The following is a 21162-nucleotide window of genomic DNA, read 5'->3' as shown; positions in this document are numbered from 1 at the left end:
GGCAATCAGCATTGCTTGCCTTCGCCTTCACCCTGCCCGCCCCCAGGTTGCACATGGGGGCCTGGATGGTGGCTCGCACTGTCCCGCCCTGCTGGTAGTATGCAAATTAGACACCATCTTTGTTGGCGGTTAATTTGCATATTGTGCTGATTAGCCAATGGGAGGCATAGCGAAGGTATGGTCAATTACCATGTTTGTCTATTATTAGATAGGATGATAGAAAACCAAGAGAGTCTCAATCATTTTTAAGCATAACTTCCTGTGCCAAGTACCCAAACTAGTAATCATTGATTTACTTGTCTATGTTCCTCTTACAAAGCCTTAAATTAGTTTTGATAAGTCATATCTTCTCTGATTTCACATCTTCAGTGACTATTATAGTGCCTAGCAAAACATGATTGCTGAAACATTGACTGAAAGAACAATGTTCTCCGGCTACAGTCAATGAGCTGAGCCATATATTCAATCAGAATAATTGGGCAATGATTATTTTTGCCAATTTATAGAAAAAGTGTAGTGATTAAGATTTTTTCATTTTAAGTTTAGTCCTATAGATTATTTTTCAGACATTTCACCATCTGCTTATGTTCTTGGAAGAAGTAGTCTATAAAACCACAAGAGAAAAGTAAATTATTAATCATACAAAAACTTAGGAAAAGGCACTGGCGCTTTAAAAAAGCATTTTTTTTCATGAACTTATGTTTATGGTTGTGAATTTATATTGCATACATGTAACTTATTACTAGTTAGTAACATTCCTGTTTCACATGATACAAATATTATATTGTGTTTTATATTCTATCCCATCATGTGCTGTAAATGGCCCACTGACCTCCTTGCTCTCTTTTCCCTGAATCAGGTAGAGAGGATCTCTCCTCTATGAAAGCATGGATTTGGGCTTGTCTAATGGTATTCACACTTCTGTAAATTCTGTACAACAAAAAGAATCTAGTTAATATTGGAGATAAAACAGTGCATTAGATCTCTTGCTCATTTTTGGACCCACCTAAAAGCCACACTTCTAAAGCAGCCACCAGAATGTTCTGCAGAAATCTGAGACAAAAAGTGATGCATACCCAAATAGAAGCTCCTAAGGGCATTTCAGCAGGCAGAATGCAGAAGGATCAGCAGATGATTTCCCTGGAATCTCTGCCAAAACCTCCACGTCTGTGCCAGGGGCCTTTGGGAGTTGTGATAATGAGGTGTGGTTAGGATTTTGACATCTGCTCTTACAGAAAGCATGGGAAGCCCTGGCCCTTCCCAGACCAACCCTGACAGCTGAGTCAAGGATCCCCTGTTGGCTCGCCTTCCCACTAAATCTTATGCCTCCATGAAAACGATCAGAATATTTTTATCCTCCAGAGACCTAGAGTTGGCTAACCAACAAAGGTTGGTCTAGAGAGAGTGGTATCCTGCACTCGACAACATGTTTGTTTAATTGATAGCTAACTTTGCAAATTCCCTCTGAGCTGGTAAATGCACAGGGAAAGATGCAGAGACTTCAGAAGCGTACACATGTGAATTGCTTACCACCAAACACCCCCATATGTTGTGTCACATGTAACCAGTTTTCCTAGTGAATGGGGTAGCTGCAAATACAAATGATTTACTCTCACAATAGCCTACTTTTTGGTAAGGAAAATATGTTTTAAAAGCTAGTAATATTTGGAGCTCTACTTATTTTAATGTAATTTTGACTAGCCACATTGTATATCTAGGAGGTCTAATGTTACAGCCCCTAATAGGAGAACTGCTTTAGCATCCTTCACTTGATAATGATCTTGTAAAAGAAAATGGAAAGAAATAAAAGTTATAAATTTATGAAAAACAAAACAAAACATAACAGTGGCACTAGGAAAGCAAAATTAGTTTCATCTGCAATCTTCCAAAGCATCGTTACGCCATGTGTGTGTGCTCTGTACTTTGGAAGCACATTGAAATTTCAATTCATGAAACTACAACTTGGTCATGGTTCTCCAGTGGACTAAAGGAGTTACCCTAAGTTGAAGCATGCCTAAATTACTCATTGGAAGTGATTTGAGAAGTGCAAGAACCTGGGAGGATATGTAAAATAATCCTAACCAGCAGAAATTTCATATGTATGCATCCTCCTTATTTAATTCTCAAGGCAATTGCGTTTTCTAGTACATAATAGTTTCTTGCACAGATGGACTAACACTAAGGAGGTTTCTTAAAACTATTTAATACACATGCACTCTTGAATTATATACAGACTTTTACATTTGCATATTTATTTCCCCCGTATCAGTTTAATCCAGATGAACAGAAGTAAATAGGAAATAAATCAAGGTCCTCATGATCTTTAATATTTTCTTCTGTTTCTTTTATCTACATATTTGTCAAAGCAGAAATTTCATTTTTCTATTTTTAATAGTATATTATTTTATGTTATATCCTTGAAGAGTAATTTTGACTATGTGTAGTGTCTCATATTATACCCTTTAGAACTAATGTTAGCCTAATATTCATTTGTGCACTTAATCATTAATCAAATACTAGAGGCCCGGTGCATGGATTCATGCACCAGTGGGGTCCCTCAGCCTGGCCTGTGGGATCGAGCCGAAACCAGGTCTCCGACATCCCCTAAGGGTCCTGGATTGTGAGAGGGTGCAGGCCAGGCCAAGGGGCCCCACCAGTGCACGATCAGGGCCAGGGAGGGATGCGGGAGGTTGGCCAGCCAGGGAGGGACCACAGGAGGGATCCAGGGCATGTCTGGCCCATCTCACTCAGTCCATACGGCTGGACCCCAGCACCAAGCTAACCTGCTGGTTGGAGTGTCTGTTCCCTGTTGGTCAGTGCATGTCATAGTGAGCGGTTGAGCAGCCTTAGCATATCATTAGCATATTATTCTGTGATTGGTTGAATGGATGACCGGACACTTAGCATATTAGGTTTTTATTATATAGGATAGCATTTGATAGTGCCTGGAGAGAAAGGGCCATATATTTTCAGTGCTTGGCACTCAGTAATGGTTTTTTAAGTCATGTGGGGGAATTCAAATTGAATATGTGGGGAAATTCAAATCAAATATGATGGGACCTCTGACATGGAGGAACTCATAGTCTAATGAAGGGAACAGGTATATTGCATTTGTGCTTAGTGTAGGGTCTTGAGCCATAAATAGAATTAAACAAGGAAGTGAGCAGCTTCTTGGGCAAAGCACTATGTCCTGATATTTGGGGATTAGTATCTACTGCCCTTAAATAGCCCCATTTCACCGCCAGTATTTGTTTATGGGGATGGCCACTTTACGTACAGGGTGCAGTGTACAGTATTGAGCAGAGAGACCCTCTGTAAGATCCTAACTGATTCATATGGAGCTTCAAACAATGATTTACTTAGCATTGATCTGTCTATCCACCAGGCCTGAAAAAGAATCAATATAACTAACTTTCTATTTCAAGAGGCAGCTGATAAAATTAAATCCTTATTTTTGGTGGATCTGAGAATGGTTTAAGAGATGAAGTAAAAGAGTCCAACCTGGTATTTGGGGGAGGAAGATGCACATAGAGCCCTTTCCAGAAAAATTTTGAAAAGGACTATGAAATATGAAACACAATTAAATGATCAGGATCACCTCATGGGGCAGGAAGGCCTACATAGCCAGGTCTTAAAGATCACATTAAATTACCTGGCCAGTGTGAGCTACTTACATCTCCATATCTGATTTCAGTTTCTCCTGATTTGGGCTTCTATTTTTTTAGACACGTGGTCCTATTTTCTCTTTCAATGATTCAGGTCATATCCCATTTGTCTTTTTCTTTTCTTTTCTGCTTACTCTTTGCTACTAATCTTGATTCATTTTTTCTTACTGTCTTTCTGATCCTTTTCCACTCTTACTCTATGTCATTACTTAACCAATTCAAGGACTCCTTAACTTGGTAAAAAGACAGAATCTGAGCATACTGGCAGATGATCGTGGTTTCTAGAGCAACCCAGCCATAACTGTCTATCCCTGGGGGCCAGAGGGCCAAGGAATTCCTCATCAGACATAATTGGTTACTTACTCCTTGACCCTTGACTCTTGTCTTTGAAGGTCAATGGATAAATACAGGGGGCTGGTAAACTTCGGTGAAAAGCCTCCTTGCTCCTGCTGCCTTCTCCCACATGCAGTCCATTTTGCTTAAAGTTACCCACCCCAAGTACTTCCATCCTCTGCCACTATCTTTCCCTTACCCTCCTGTCTGTCTTACTGTTACAGGTGGAGAGAACTTCATGTCTCCACTGGTTGCTAGTGGGAGTGGGCTCCTGCAGTATCCCAAGTAAAGGAATTTTCTCAGAATTGCACAGGAGGATGAGCTATTGCAGAAAGTCTTATTTCAATGGAATCAAACCCCTGAGTTTCAAAGGTCCTATTTCCCTTTGTTTTCCCCCTCCCCCAAGAAAGAAGTCCAGCTGTGCCTTCCGTAGGGCTACAATCGAAGCCGTTGCCCAGAGTTTCCATTCCATATTGGAGCAGTGTCCAATCCTGCATTAAGCTAGCTTAGTTTGTGTTCCCAGTTGTAGTCCACCCATCCATTGTGTGTGGGGTCTGTACGGCCGGGTACCATGGGACTATGGAGGAAACACAAGCAGCAGCAAAGCCAAAGGAACCAGAGAACCAGGAGAACCATGAGTCAAGAGAGACAGCTCCTTTGTCTATGAGACTATGTATGCCCAATATTTTGTGGCCTGGCAGTGGCCCTGCCTACTCTAGCCAACCCATAGTTCCCAGGCTTGACTGACAGGCACTTTCCCTGACTCACCCTGACTCATTGCGCATGTGTTCATCTTCTCCTTTATTGGACCCCTTCCCCCAGTGACCTGCAGGGAATGGTTCCCTGGGGTGTGTGAAATTCCAGCTTTCTGGTGAAGCTGCCCCAAATGGCCATGCTTGTGATGTCTGGCCTCTCTTTTGCTCCTTTCCTAACTAATTACAATGGTATCATTACCATGCTCATTTTTTTTGTATGTCACTTATCATCTTATACCATATAATGTAACTTAAGTTTATTATTGAACATTTTCTTCCACTAGACTATAAATACCGCAATTCTTGTTTGTTTTCACTAACATAGCCCAAGGATCTAGAATAGTACTTTAGCACATAGATTATTTTTAATAAGTGTTTATTGAATAAATGAGTGAATGACTTCCATGCTCATCCATAATTAGGAAAGGATTTATTTTTCATTCTTAATGTTTATTTAAAATACCTATTTGCAAGGAATCTTTCCTTCAATCAAGTGTTATTTCAGAAAATGGCATTTCTCTCAACGGTATGAGAGGATTAGTTTTTACTGTGGAAAAGAAAAAGATTTGTGAGAATAGCTTTGATAAGCTAGAGATGCTAAAAGAATGTTAGATTTGCTTCTGTATAATATACTCTGGGAAATAAAGGTATTTACCTTAGGCTCATGTTATCATGAACATGAAATTTATTAACCTGTTTGTAATATACAGGAGGATATGACAGCATGCCATACCTGAAAGGTAAAATAAAATATTGTCTTGCTACTCCTCCATAACAACAAATATATCTTAGTAACCTGCAACGCTTAGAGGTCTTTGTGTGAACGGGAAAGGAAAAAAGGTTCAGAGACCTTAAGTGGGCAAAGAAAAGCAGTAATGTATTGCTATTCTTCAACACTTAAGGAAAGAACATAGAAGTGCTGACAAAATGAACTTGTCTGCATCACTATAAGGGGATGTAGAAGCTATTTTAGAAAAAAAATGATTTTTTTAATAAATAAAAATCCAGAATTTAAATAATCACTTTTAAATTCTTAGAAACTATGTGCTAGATGAAATGGGGGAAATTTGTGAAATTCTGGGTTTACCTGTTTTTAAGTGAAATGCAAGAAAGCATTATTTTTTGACAGAAGGTTCAAGGGTCTTATGCCAAAAGGTGATTAAATTGCTCAGTTAAGTGAGCAGAGATGACAAACAGGACCAGCTGTAGACCAAGGATTGGCCACATCAGCTCTGCACACAGTGTGAACTATAGAAGTGTCCATTTGGGGAAAATAATAACGAAATGGCCACTCAAAAGATTTTAATAAAATGGGCAACCCACTTTGATGATATCTTAATACTTTAAAAATATATCATCCCAAAACGCTAAGATTTTGGAAGAAACTTTGGATTTGGAAGTGGTTAATTTTATAGGAAATATTCTTGTTGGTTTTATTATACTATTAAGCCACATAGATATAAAGCTAAAATATGATTGCTTTAAATCATGGTTTTCTATGAAGGGTGTGTAGCAAATCATTTGCAGAACTTTGGAAAAATACCAAGTCCCAGGTTCTGCCTCAGACAGATGGGATCCGGATGCCTTCGGGTGAGGCTCAGCAGCTTTATTATAGGAACATTGAACATTATTCAGGTGATTCTGATGCCTGTTGCTGGCTTCTTATCACTCCAGAAAGAGAACCCATTTGTCTAGATTCTTGATAAGTGTCTAGAAAAATATCTAGATAAATGAAGCAATATATGGAGTAAGGAACAGATAATAAGTAATTATTTCATTTAAATGCTCTTCAGATTTACAACTCTTGATCCACAATTCTGAAATCTCAAAAGCTTTGAAAAGAACAACAGAATAGATTTTATAACAACTCATTCAGTGGCTAAACCTGTCCTGCCCTCATTCAGTGTTTGGCAAAACCAGATCTAAACTGACATGAGGCTCTTTGTGCTCTTTCTTTATCCCACGGGTGACCAGCCATGTGTTCTGTTACAGAAGCATGAATATTTTTTGTTATGGAGGTGTACCTGATGAACTATATTGTATGATGTTGCCTGTTTAGAATATGAGGAATTCAAGTCCTAAAATGTATCTGGCCCCAATAACTTTTGGATAAGAGATGGTAGATTTGTAATAATGGCTTCAGTTGACATTTTGTTCTATTTGTCCTGCATCAAACTGATTTGAGTACCTTTTGCTGCTTGGCGCTCAACTCCTTGAGGGAAGGGATGCTGATATGCTCACTGTGTACAATAATAACCTTACATATTGGCTTATTTAAAATAGTATCTCCCTAGGCCTATATTAGTCAGGGTTCAGAGAAACAGAGCAAATTGTATATTCATATATACATATACATATAATTGATTTATACTTGGAGTTGACTCACACTATTATTGAGGTGGAAAAGTCCCACATTCATTTGTTTGCAAGCTGGAGACCCAGGAAAGCTGGTGCAGTAATTCAGTCCGAGTCCGAAGGCCTGGGAATCAGAAGCACCTGTGCCCAAGCACAGCAGAATATGGATGTTTTAGCTCAAGCAAAAAGAACAAATTTGCCCTTCCTGTCTTTTTATTCTGTTCAGGGTCCCCACAGATTGCATGATGCCCAGCAATCTCAGGGCAAACTGCTTTACTCAGTTCACCAATTCAATGCTACTCTCTTCTGAAAACACCCTCAGAGCCACCCTCATAAATGATGTTTCATCAGCTGCCTGACATCCCTTAGTCCAGTCCAGTCAACAGATCAAGTTAACCATTACAAGGCCCCACATCAATCTTAAGAGGGATGCAGGGCCTACCATCCCATTATAAGGACAAACAACCTGAGCCAAGTCATTGAACCATCACAGTGCTCAGGGAGAGCCACAGTTAGTGCTTGGTGTTTAGTAAATTGAACGTTGATTTAAATTGAGTTGAGCTAGCAACTTAGTTTGTTTGTGTGTTTTTTTCCCCCTGCAAATAAAGGAGTGTGTGGTGGTCAAAACCAGAAAATATTTAATAAAGACTTATAAAACATGTAAACATTTTCTAAATCCCATGATCAAACATAAGAGTCAAGGCATGGCCTGGCTGGTGGGTTCAGTTGATTGGAGCATTGTCCCATGTACCAAAAGGTTGCAGGTTAGATTCCCAGTCAGGGCACATACCCAAGTTGCAGATTCAATCCCCAGTCGAGGCGAACAAGGGAGGCAACTGATTGATGTTTATCTCTCAGTCGATGTTTCTCTCTCTTTCTCCCTTCCTCTCTCTACAGTTAATGAAACACATATATCTGTGGGTGAAGATTTTAAAAACAAGAGTAAAGGGATGCACATTTTATTTATTATCAGAGTCATCTTTAAGTGTAAAGATGAGTGTATAAGGGTAAGATTGTACTAAATTGTGATTCTAAAACGTTTCATTCTATTTTTAAAGAATTAATACAGTAGTTGCCCTCGTCTTTATACACTTTCCTCAAATAACAAATAGTCATTCTTAGAGGAGAGGTGTGTGGGAGGTGGGCTTGGGAAAAAGGGTGATCCCATGTCAACCTCATTCCCTCTCTAGCAGCAGAGTCTTCAGGGGACCACACACAGCACTCACCATCCTCTTCACCCCAAGCTGGGTCCCAAGCTTCCTTCTCTGACTGCACTGTCTTTCAGGGTATATTGGATGCCCAGTGTTTTCACAAGGGGACTGTCATTTTTCAAATGCAAGTGTAAGTGAGGGAAGAGGAGGAGAACAAAGCGGCCTGGTTTGGCTGCAGTCCTAAATTGCTCTGTGCAAGCCACGCGACGTCTCTGTGTCTGCTTCTCCGTGTGTTAAATGAAAATTGTCAAACTTGTCCCACACCAAGTGGCCATGGGTACACGATAACTGATGCTTCTAGGAGTGCTTTGAAAATTATTGTATATTTAATGCAAGTGAAGTATTGGTTGAGTGCATTGAGTTGAATGAAATATGTTTCCACAAAAAAACTTCTGAAAATAGATGATAAATTATTCATTGCAGTAAATCATCATTAATATTAATCAAGTAGACACATAGTATGTTGGCCAAGTGCTTAGACTTTGGAGCCGAGCATTCCTGCATTTAGTCTGCATCCTGGCCCTACCACACTGTGACCTCAGACCACATATCAGGCCTCCAAGCAGCATGTTCCCGTTCTATAAAACCAAGAAGGTAGTAACGCTTAGGTGGTGAAGAAAAGTGCGTATTAATTGGTTGTCAATAAACATGTGTTAAGCTCCCAAAGATATGAAGTGAAAATTCGATTAGCCTTTTCTCTGCTTCAGACTAATTAAAGGTAGAAGTGAGGTGTGGGGAGGGAGGCATCTCTCAAGTGCAACCAGCTTCTGTGCTTGTAGACTTGAAAACAGAACAGAAAGTCTGTGGGGTTTATTGGACTGTGTTCCTTTGAAAATTATTGAATGTCTTTATTCTTTCTAGTGTTAATTCTTTCTAGACATTAATCATGCCTTCCTAGGATTAAAGATGAAAATTGAATTCTTTGTTAAAACACCATGTTCTATACAACGTTTAAGTGAAGATGATAGAAAAGGTGTGGAAAAACGGAATTGTTCCCGAGATTATGGTGAACCAGATAGCAGGAAAAAACAACTACCACCACCACCACCACTCCTAAATACAAAACACCTTGGCTATCCATATTTACTTTTTAAAAATCAAATAAATGTAATAAAAACTGCTGTCTTTTTAAAATAATGGTCTTTTTGTAGGAAGGTAAAGGATATCCTTAGAGATCAAAACCAAAATGTGACACAAACCCATATTAAGTAAGGAGCAGGACCGAGACTGGCCTGAGGCTATTGACCAATCATTAGTGATTTAGGGCTCTTGTTTTAATATTTATTTGAGGAAAAGGAGACAAAACTGAGGGCTCAGGTAAGATATGTTGTCAAATGAGGAACAGTGAACATAAAGCCAGGAACCCTGAAAAGGTATACTCTCAGTGAGAAGGTTGACTGGAAAAAATTGTCCCAAGTAGGCATGCACACTAGAAACATGGTTGTCTTGTCATAGGTCCTAGAGAGAGGAGAAAAATGAAGTCTCCCCTGAGACTTTATAACCATGAGCTATTCCTCAAGTGGGTAGATGATCCTAATTCTCACCACCCACAGGTTTAAAAACCTCCACAGTAAGAATGTATTTTAAAGTGATCCCTGGTTGGAAGTTTCTGTAGGTCCTTCACAGAACCAAGCATACATTCTCTCTGGAGGAACACATTAACAAATCTATCCTTAAAATACCTCCACAAATAAAATGCCAACAAACGTGGCTGAAGAGGAAATTACAAAACACACAAGGAAACAATTATCATGAGTAATAGCAGTAAATACAACTAGTAGAACTAGACTCACAGATTTCAGTTTTTAGAATTATTTCTAGAAAACATAACATAATATTTTAAAATAATATATTGAAACTAATAGAGAATTGAAAATATAAGTCAGGAACAAAAGACAGGGTAACTTGAAAACTGAACCAGAACCTTTAGGAATAAAAATATATAACGATTGAAATGAAAAATGTAGTTGTTGGGTTAAAGAGCATGTTAGACAAAGGTTGATAATTAGTAAAGTATAAAAAACATGTGAAATATATTTTTTTCCAAAATAGTGTACAAAGAAATAGAAAATATCTAAAAGAAGGTAAGAGATATGAAGCGAGTTCTAACGTGGATGTGATCAAAGTTCCAGAAGGTGAAAATAGAGAGGACAGGAGAGAAATTTTTGAAGAAAAAATAGGCTTAGCCCTTTTCCTAATTATTGAATGCATGAAACTTCATCTTCCAAAATCACAATAAGCTCAACACAGGAAAAGAATTTCATACCTTAACAAATGAAAGTGAAACTACATAGCATTAAAGGAAAAGTAATAAGAATTTTTAAAGAAATGCCAGACTTACCTGTAAAGAAATGAAAGTTGATTTCTACCGTGCTAAAAAATGGAATAAAGACATAAAGGTATCAGCAGAAATTAATATAATATAAATAAAGGTATGATAGGATTAAAATAGTCAAATTTTTGAAAGCCTAATAAAATTGACAAATTTTTATAATATTAATCAAGAGTAAAAGAAAAATGGTACAAATTAGTAATATGAAATGAAAAAAAATTATTAATAGAGATAGAATGGAGATAAAAGATATAATTATACGCTTCACTCTAGATCAGCGGTTCTCAACCTGTGGGTCGCGACCCCTTTGGGGGTCGAATGACCCTTTCACAGGGGTCGCCTAACACCATCGGAAAACACATATATAATTACATATTATTTTTGTGATTAATCACTATGCTTTAATTATGTTCAATTTGTAACAATGAAAATACATTCTGCATATCAGATATTTACATTACGATTCATAACAGTAGCAAAATTACAGTTATGAAGTAGCAATGAAAATAATTTTATGGTTGGGGGTCACCACAACATGAGGAACTGTATTAAAGGGTCGCGACATTAGGAAGGTTGAGAAACAATACTCTAGATGAACCTCAGAAAAATAACAATGATAAAAAAAAAGCCAGCTATAGGAAAATTTATTATGCTACTAAACTATTAATATACAAAATATATATAACTAAGCAATATTTTGTTATACTTATGGTTACATGCAGGTGGAGTGAAACCACAAATAAAAACATGAAAATGGGAATTATAAATCCAGGATTTAGAATTGTGGTTACCTCTTATAGGAGTAATCAGGATAATTTGACTAGAGACAAATACACAGAGGACTTCAAGACCTTTGATTTTATTGTATATTTTAAGACACCATGCCCTGCCAGTGTGGCTCAATTGATTGGAGCATAGTCCCATACACCAAAAGGTGGAAGGTTCGATTCCTGGTTAAGACACATACCCAGGTTATGGGTTGGGGCACATGCAGAAGGAAGCCAATCAATGTTTCTCTCTCACATCTATGTTTTCTCTCTCTGTCTGTCTCTCTTTCCCTTCCTCTCTCTAAAAATCAATAAAATTTAAAAACAGACCACCTAATAAGAACATGTTCTACTATCTACTTTTGTTATATTTATGTATTATTTATACATTATATGCCCTTTGATATATATAAAATTTTAGAATAATTTTAATGAAACATCTTGAATAAGTAGCTACATCTGAAAAGTCTGATTGAAGCATACTTACTAGATTTAGTTTTTCAAAATATGCCATAAGATCAATATTTTACTTGTATTTAAAATGAAAATATTTCATTTTAGTTTTAGACAATGAATGCTGATAAGTAGGATTTTTATTGCAATGATATAGATTTAGGTTATTGCTTTAGGATTTCTAAGCTTGCTATTATGTCACACAACGCTCAGTCCATAGTGTTGTATTTGTTTTCAGGCAACAATACAACATGGAAATAATACTTGTTTTCACTTATAAACCATGCTACTTGGCAATTGCCTTACTTTAAATCTCTCAAATTCTGAAAATGAAATAAAGGTAGTTATCTCCAATGGATGATTATCAACCTCTTCTTAGACTTACTATTTACTAACAGTAGGAATGTCAATCCAATGGAACATCTTTTCATCCCACCAGCCTATAGCTTTGGATTTGTCATCTTATAGAGTTGGTTGAATATATATATATATATATATATATATATATATATATATATATAATGTGTGTGTGTGTACATAAATATACATATAATACATTGAATCCTTGCCTGAGGATATTTTTCCCATTGATTTTTAGAGACAGTGGAAAGGAGAAAGGGGTGTGTGTGGGGAGAGAGAAACATGGATTAGTTGCCTCCCATGTGCTCCTTGACAGGGGCCTGGGATCAACCTGCAACCCAGGTATGTGCCCTTGACCGAGAATCCAACCCAAGACCCTTTGGTGAATGGGGCGACGCTCTACTACTGAGCCATGCTGGCTAGGGCTGGTTGAATATTTTGATAAATTATAATTATACAAGCAAAATGGCAGGCTACACGGTGGCCCTCGGCCTGGAGACTAAGCAAACTCCTTTGACTCTCTCATTAGGGGCAGCATGTATTAAGCATTTCATTCAGAAAACTGGAATGCTGGTATCCTGAAAATGAGATTGATTTTCCCTTTGAGGATATGTTTGCTCTTTCTGTGTTCCAATGGATCCTTGGTGGATAATGGTTCTTACATTCACATTTCTAAAAATATCCTTTATTTCTCTTCCTTTTGGCCCTCCATTCATATATACAGTTACAAAGCCATCATATTACAGCATGTTTTGTATAATTAATTTACTAGTAACAATTACTTATTTATGTTAATGAAACAGATAAGATATGTATACCGAACACTAATTCTTTCAAGCCAAAAACCCAAAATTAATGTTCAATCATGTAATATTGGGCTACTATCATTTGGTAATTTAGCCAGTCACAAGGAATAACATGTCAGAAGATGATACAAATATTTTTCTGCTGTCTTCATGCTCAGCAAAATCAGTAATAGCTCTCACTTTTTCACATATTCTAAATTATAATTCAGTGTGATGGAAAGCAAATTGGACTGGGGCACATGGTTTTTATTTCGCATTTGTTAACACACTATTTGAAACTCTGCAGACTTTGCTTGGGAAAGTACTTTTTGATTGTGTATATTTCTGTATTCAGGTGATTCAGGGATATTTTTCTAAATGTTCTGTATTCTGAGACATGCCCAATTTCCTTACTTAATAATAAAACAGTCTATGACTCATTGTAAATCAGTAGGGATCCGGCAATAAGGTGCCATACATCACGAAGGCAGTGCAGGCTATCATTGGAGATAATAAGCAGGTGCATTAATATTCATGCTTTATGCAATCCTGGTTGCGCTTCTGAAAATCTGTAGAATACATTCCAAGTTTTATGTTTGCCAGTATATTTTCCAGCGATTTTCAGATAGTTCTTGTAGCAATTCACTCAAGGCATCACTAGGTAATTTAGAAAACTTTCTCCATGGTTTCCATTTACTTAATTATATACTCAGCTAATGTTCCTCTGCGAGTGTGCATATTCCTTTTTGGTTGGACCTTGGAGTCTTTCTTTGTCTCCGCTGGAAGTGCTATTGTGTGAGACTGATTGCATATGCATGTCTGTGTATGTGGTGTGATGTGTGTGGTGGGGTCAGGGGGCAGTGAAAGGGGAAAAAACACATTGCCCTATAAAGTACAGTATTGAAATGGCAATTTAGGCTTTGTTTCCACATAGATGGCCTACGAGGACAGAAAAGAACATAATGCTTTGCTATAGGGGGTGCAATGTACCAACAGAACTGGACCACCCCTTAAGGATACACAGGCTGGGCACTGTCCAGCTCCCCCACCTCTGTCATATAATGTGTCAATACCACAAATAAGGCATATGAAAGTGTACTGTTTTTAATCTGTAAAATGTGTGATTTACATTTGTCCTGATTTAGTTCATCAAAAAATAAATTTACAATAAAGCCAATATAGTATTACATGGATCACATGAGTAAGCATGCATCTCAGGCTTAATATCCTTCTTTGAAGTCATATTTGATTTATTTTTTATTTTTTCAGGAATTTAGAAAGACCATCTGTATCTCTTTTAGAATCTTAACGATATATCTCCTGTATCTTTATACCTCTCCAGGGAGTGAAGGGACAGGGTTAGGAGGAAAAGGAATACTCCACTGTCTCTATATTATTACTCCTGCCCCCACTACTACTACCACATCCATCAGCGCCATCGTTACCACTAATTGATGGAGGAGATTTCAGTGGAAGACACTGAGCTACTGGGAGTGTGCTACTTATCCTAGCCTTCCTCATGCTGTTCTTCATTTCCTTTTGTTCATCCATTTATCCTTTCATGCATTCATTTAGTAAATGTTTACTGGGAGCCCACAGTACACCAGGCGCAATACTAGATGATTGGAACATTGTGAGAACAAAATGGACAAAATCCCTGTCATCATAAAACTTATATTCTGGCGGTGGGTACATTTGCAGTGTTAATTCAGCCACTTTAGATTTTTTTTTTCCATTTTATAGTCTCCATCTATGTTCAGAGTAGAGGTACTAGAATAGGGATCTTTTAATTTCTCCATATTTTATATGAAGAATTTATGTAACATCAACCTTTGTCTTTCCATATCAGCCTTTGATACATGGAGGTAAAGTTTCAGGAATATAGTAGAGTTTCCCTGACACAGTCTCACATAGATGAAGGATGGACCCCCATCCCAAATTTGTTAAGATGTTTAGAATGATGATGTCACACTTGTACCAAAAGGACATGAAAAGTTTTGTTTCTTTCAGAGTGAAGTTCCTGGGAAGAGCCTGGTTGCTCTCGAACAGGACAAACAGTAATGAGAACACCCATAATCACAGTAAGGGACATCACTGAGTGAGCAAAATGAACTTTCTAAAAGGGGTGCAGACACGAAGATAGAGAAAACCAGTATGTGCATAATTATTTCTCTAAATAATAGAAGTAACAGAAAAGAAATAATTAAGGATTCCAAAAAGACTATATACAGACAATATATCATAGAATTATACACTTGAAACCTTTATAATTTTATTAACCAATCCCACCCCAGTAAATTTATTTTAAAAAAGACTTCATAGAATAAAGACTTGAATCTTTAAACTAAAAGGGGATATTGTCCCTAGAAAAGTGACAGACAACAATAGATAAACTTAGCAAAATTATTACATTCAAAATAAAAAGCAAATACTGCAGCACCCCAGAAAATAAAACAAAACAATAAAAGCAAAAAAACAACAACAATAATTTACCTGTAAAGATGGAAAAAAAAAGTCCAGATTCCAGTTTTCTCAGATTCCTCCTTGATATCACTCAGTAGTGTTAAGTGAAGCAATGCCTTCAGTGCTAAGGGGAAAAAGGGGCCTCAAAAATTTTACACTCAGCCTGATTATTAGTCAAAGATACAGAAAATAGACAGTTTGGTTATCAGTCACATTGTTCTAGTGAAGCTTCCTGAAGAATATATTGCAGAACAAAGTTCAGGCGTTGGAAGTAGTTGAAAAACTTTAGCCAATGTACTGGGAAAGGTAATTGAGTCAATTTAATTGTGGGGCTCAGGTTAAAATAAATGCATGGCTTCTGGTTATAGACCAAATATAAAAATACTCCAAAACTCCAACAACATAGAAATGATATATGGTGTAAGAAAATATAATATTTTGATTGTCTCATCTTTTTTAGATGAGGGAAAGGTGGTGTCATTTAAAGATGATAAATAAAATAAGGATCTAGATATTCAAAGAGTTGAAAAATAGGAAAAATAATACAGTAAGTATAATACGGTGCTGGGGGGAAGAAGACAGAGGGAGAAGCAGAAATTAAATAATTGTGTTAATGCTCATAATGGGGAGTAAAATCTAAAGACATAGTAAATACATACATTAAATGAAGTTCCATTATAAAGATAATAATTAGAACAAAATAGAAACCTTTTATATTTTGGAAAAATGCACACAAATGGTATAGTAGAAGATAAAAAAGAAGAAACCACTTAAATAGCTTTATTTGTAGTGATGTAGGATGATGCTCAAGATATATTGTTAAATGGAAAGAAGTTGCAAAATAGCATGCAAGATTATATGTATATGTTTGTTCATTAATATACTTAATGTATATATTATTGTTTATCAATAGAATAGTACTTGTTTCTTTAAATTATATTCCACTAAATAATAGCTGTCTTAAGAGGTGAACTATGTAGCCATAGTTGTTATATTATGACCTTATATCCTCAATATTAATATTTTAATATCACATGCTTAACATAAAACTATATCAAATAAAACTATAGGTGCAGCATATGTATATCTGTATGTGAGTAGCTTATAATCAGGCTAAGACTAGACTGGCAAAATTGGAGAGTACAGGATGCAAATGAATGCTCAGTTATGTTACACAAGCCTTCTGTGAAACCTTCTGAGATTATTGCAACCTTTGGTGGCTGGCCTCCCCTCCCTTTGATTTTTAACAGCAATATCTGACTGTAACACATTTGAACATTATACTATATATTTATCATTTTCTAACAGTCCAGTGTGATAGTCTTGTCTTTATAGAGGAGATGAGAATGATTGCCAAGTCCTTGGACTCCAAATCAGCTATTTAACACAATAGTCACATGAAGCAAAACAATTGGTTAGAAATTCCAGATATACACAACATGTAAATAATTATTATAACACCTGCCACTAGATAATGCATAAGAAACTGAGGTACAGGAGAGATGAACTACTTTGCCCCAAATCAAAAGGTAGTAAGAGATAACACTAGGATTAGGACCCAGACCGGCTGGCTGCAGGATGGATGCACATAACAGTACACTGTGTGTGACCTGCTCGGCTATTAAACCTCACTGACTTCTCTTTCTGTGTTGGTGAAAGATGGAGAATAATGACGCCCTTTATAAAGTTAGCATGTCAGTTATTAAGAGAAGTACATCCATCAGCTTTGTAAGCCATGAAGCTCCATAGCAGACGTAAAATATCACTGTTGTCTGCTGTCTTCATGCTGCCATAGTTGCCACAGCATCATGTAAGCTCAGCTCATAGAGGAGCAAAGGTTTCCCTTAGATTCCTGTAGGGATAATCATTTACTGGCTTTTCAATCTCAACACACATGTGTTTGCTCTGACTGAACAATGTCCATGCCATAAAATAGCTTATGTCCACTGAGAGAGACTCCCTAACAGGGCATAGTGAGGGAAGGGGCATCATGAGGTTCTGAGTTTTGTGCAAAGACCCAAGAGAGAGGAAAGGAGAAGGGAAGGATTGTGGTACTCAAAGAGTTAAGCAAACTTCTTCCAGCTTAGGAAGACCTGCAGTTTTAAATTCTAATAATCTTCCCATGGGAGAAGCATCAACACGTTTTGCATTGTATTTATGCTACACAGCAACCTTTTCGCATCATTTTTAGTCCTCACTCTCCTGCATATTTTCTCACAAAGACTGTCCTTGACCAACACCAGAAATGAATTTGATTTCTCTAATGCAGCAGGTAATTGGATTTTTCTTTATTGGATGCATCCCTTTAATGACTGTCTCTGCTCCTTGCCAATTTAGCAAGTGCCCTGACATTGATCTGATGATATGACTTAAAATAAATAGGTGGAAGCTGGGGGTGAAAAGAACCAGCTGTCTGGCATCAGAAAAAATGTATTTTGTCCTCATCTTGCCATTTTACTGAGAAATCTTTTACCCTTGAATGGCATTTTTGCAAAACATGCTGTTGTAATAATTAGTCATATAGCAACAGATTGCCTCCTTCTAGAAAATATAGTAATTATTTCCCAGAAAGTGCCCTGGAGAAAACATTGCAAGTTGAATAAAATTTACCCAATAATCATGCTGTTCCATGAAAATATCTGTTACTATGCATACTCCTTCCAGAACAAGATAAATATTGTTGAACAGAATTAATTAAATCTTTTTAAAAGCTGACAAAACATGAAATATTTATTTAAGTATTTATTTGCTTAACTTGAGGTTTTGTAAAAATAAAATCTGATACAAGATTGTTATTCAAGAAGGTGACAAAGGAGCAGCGGATAAAATTGTTGTATTTTGAAAAATAGTGATTCTTTCCTCAGGGAAGTTGTGATATAAAACTTGTTTTATGCTCAAGAATATATGGGATATAAATTTTCTATTTTTACCTTTATTCTTTTTTAGTAACAATACAACTCACTTGATTCATGGTTAATTTTTATTCTATCATCTTCCCTTTGTTTATTTTGATAAATATCATTTTTTTTAATTGAAGATACAATTCATGGGTGAGAAAATAAAGTCTTGTAATTCTAATGAGTCATGAAGAAAATAAGTTTTCTTTTAAAAATAAGTTAACAAGTGTTTTTTTCTTTTTGAATTCTTAATATTAGTTGCATGTACACTTATCAAAGTAATTAATAGTTTTAAGAAATTGAGAGTTTAAATTAAAACCAGTTATGATTGTTGAGCCTTTTCAATAATGAAATCATATCACACAAAATTACTGTGGGTTCTCAATCAGACAGAGCTGGCATAGATCTGCAGTGTTGCTCAATGAAGATCAGTGAACTTGCTTTGATTCCTACCAACCACGGGAGGCGTGGGAATTCTAGTCCTAGAAATGACGTGAGAAAGAATATAGAGAAAAATTAAGATCACATGTGCCCTAGGGACTGGGCTCTTTACTCACTGTTCTGATTGCATCCTCAGTGAGCATGTGCCGCTTTAGCATGTCAGTGAAAGTTTCCAGGAACTTTTCCAGGATGTTGTGTTGCACAAGATGGGCTTGCTTGAGAATCAATGCACCTTCTGCAGGGAATCCAGTAGTATTGAAGGGCCCACTGGATCACCATCTCTCATCACAAATTATTAAATCTCACCCATTCCAGGTTAGGCCATTGTTGGAAGTTACATTTAAATGTAATGTTAAGGCTTTAAGGGCAAAAGAAAAAAATATTTTAATGGGTAATGAAACTTCTTTGTTACTCTATTGAGTTTATTCCATTCTTTATCAAAATTCTTAGCATTGATTCTGTCTTGATTTTTTTGGATTTGAAGATTATTAAATAAAACCATAATTAATTAAACAATGTTCCCTTCTCTCAAATGGAAGGTATATTTTCTGGGAAAAGGAAAAAAAACTATTTGTGTGTGTGTATGTGCACATATGCAAACATGTTTCCTTTATTAGAAGAAGGAAATTCATTTTTCATTCTCCCCAGTTTTTTTAAAGCTGCTTTTTATGACATCTACATATTATTCTTTGGACATTTGCTGAAACTATTAATATGGGATGTTGACAATGGACAATTTACTTTGTTAACGCATTTTTTAAAAGCAAGCATTTATATCCTAATACATTTTTGCCATTTTTTCTTTGAGTAATATTTTAGTCTTTTATATAAAAGATCGTTAGGAAAGCATACAATGGATAAATATTCGACTTCAAGGATTTCAAAGCCTAGTGGAGAGAAAAATGTGCATAAGTAAGTAAAAGGAGAAGGTGGAAAGTGATATGTAACATGAAAAGGGTCAAGAACTGTAGTTGGGGGGAAAAATAAAGACATCACAATGGTAACACGACTGTATATAGGCCTCTGAAGACAGGCACAATCTGTGCAGGTGGGAGAGGTAGAACATTTTTTTGAAGAAGGAATAGAATTGCTAATTACATGGAGGTGGAAACTTGCTAGGTAATTAGAATAAATGTGCCTTAAAGCTGGGTCTAGGTACCATACTTCACAAATCATTGAAGAATGAAAGGGAGAGAAGGAAAGATAATATTTTGACTGGAAATAGTTTCTGTTTAGCTAAGTTAGAAAGAATATGGTACTTTATTATATGTTTTGTTTCTATAGAGAGGTTATTAATATCTTAATGATGCCTTCTTTTATAAGGTAATCTTGACTGATGTTTAAAAAATAATGTCAATATTTGACATGTTGAATGACCTTAAATATGCTCATTTATTATATAAAGAATATGAACTATTAAAGTTTTTAAGTAAAAGAAGTATATTCTTCTATTTTTTATCTTTGCATATGTTCTAGTGTTAAAATACATACATATTTTATTTTCAATAAAATGTAAATTATTTACATACTTACCCCTGAATGTAAATTTCTGACAGTGCTAAATAAGTTTCTTTGATTGCTTCAGGTCACTGATATGATGCTTCAGGACAAACCCTATCCTGATTGGGGGAAATCCGCAAGAGCTTTCTGGAAGAAAGGAAATGTTAGGATCATTTTATTCTGGTAAGAGATTGTTTAATTTATTGATTTATACCTTGTCTCATTCACTAAATGACTTGGATTGGATGTAGTTTTCTTTAGATATATAGAATTCTATGTGGAGAGACATTATAAATGTGTACTACATTCCATTAAAATGATTAAAACCAATCATTATAATTATTAAATGAATTTCTGCTTACAAATATTACATATACACATTTACAAGAGATATGTTTTGATAATATAGTGATGCAAAGATTTTAGCAGAGGTAAGTAGGATTTTGACTGAGCAAAAACAAGCTGTAATTTTTACCAGTGAATTATGATATTAAAAATGTCTTCAGTAAATGCTAAATTTCCAGTATATTTGACATGATATAATTTACTTTGAAGAAGTTGTACAGAAAAGAGCCCTCTTTACAAATCACATCTGGCTCATTGGCATTTCTTCTTTACTTTACTTCTAAAGTTTCCTTTAGATCCCCAGCCCAATCATTGCAATTTTAAAAACAATTTATGTCTGGTAGAACTTCGTTGTGCTTTTTTAAAGTGGCATCACCATTATTTATGAGTATTTGAATAAGATTAGACAGAAAAGATAGGAATGTGGAGAGAGCAAGAGGGCACTTCCTCCACTGGCCAAGCACAGGGATTCAACCTGATTATGAGACGTTATGTACACT

At 36.2% G+C, this 21162-nt stretch overlaps 1 protein-coding gene across 3 annotated transcripts in view; it reads left to right on the top strand.

Annotated features, from left to right (window-relative positions):
* TMEM117 (transmembrane protein 117) overlaps positions 1 to 21162 on the top strand; it is a 415549-nt gene that overhangs the window by 250706 nt on the left and 143681 nt on the right. For all 3 annotated transcript variants that reach the window (XM_006086721.3, XM_023752275.1, XM_023752274.1), the window contains one exon: positions 20403 to 20500. In XM_006086721.3, the coding sequence (XP_006086783.1) occupies positions 20403 to 20500 (98 nt within the window). The remainder of the gene's footprint in view (positions 1 to 20402; positions 20501 to 21162) is intronic.

This window comes from Myotis lucifugus, unplaced genomic scaffold (genome assembly GCF_000147115.1).
Source record: "Myotis lucifugus unplaced genomic scaffold, Myoluc2.0 scaffold_30, whole genome shotgun sequence".
In the NCBI taxonomy this organism is placed as follows: Eukaryota; Metazoa; Chordata; class Mammalia; order Chiroptera; family Vespertilionidae; genus Myotis; species Myotis lucifugus.
Note: the sequence above shows the minus strand (reverse complement) of the source record. Positions and strands in the feature narration are given on the sequence as shown.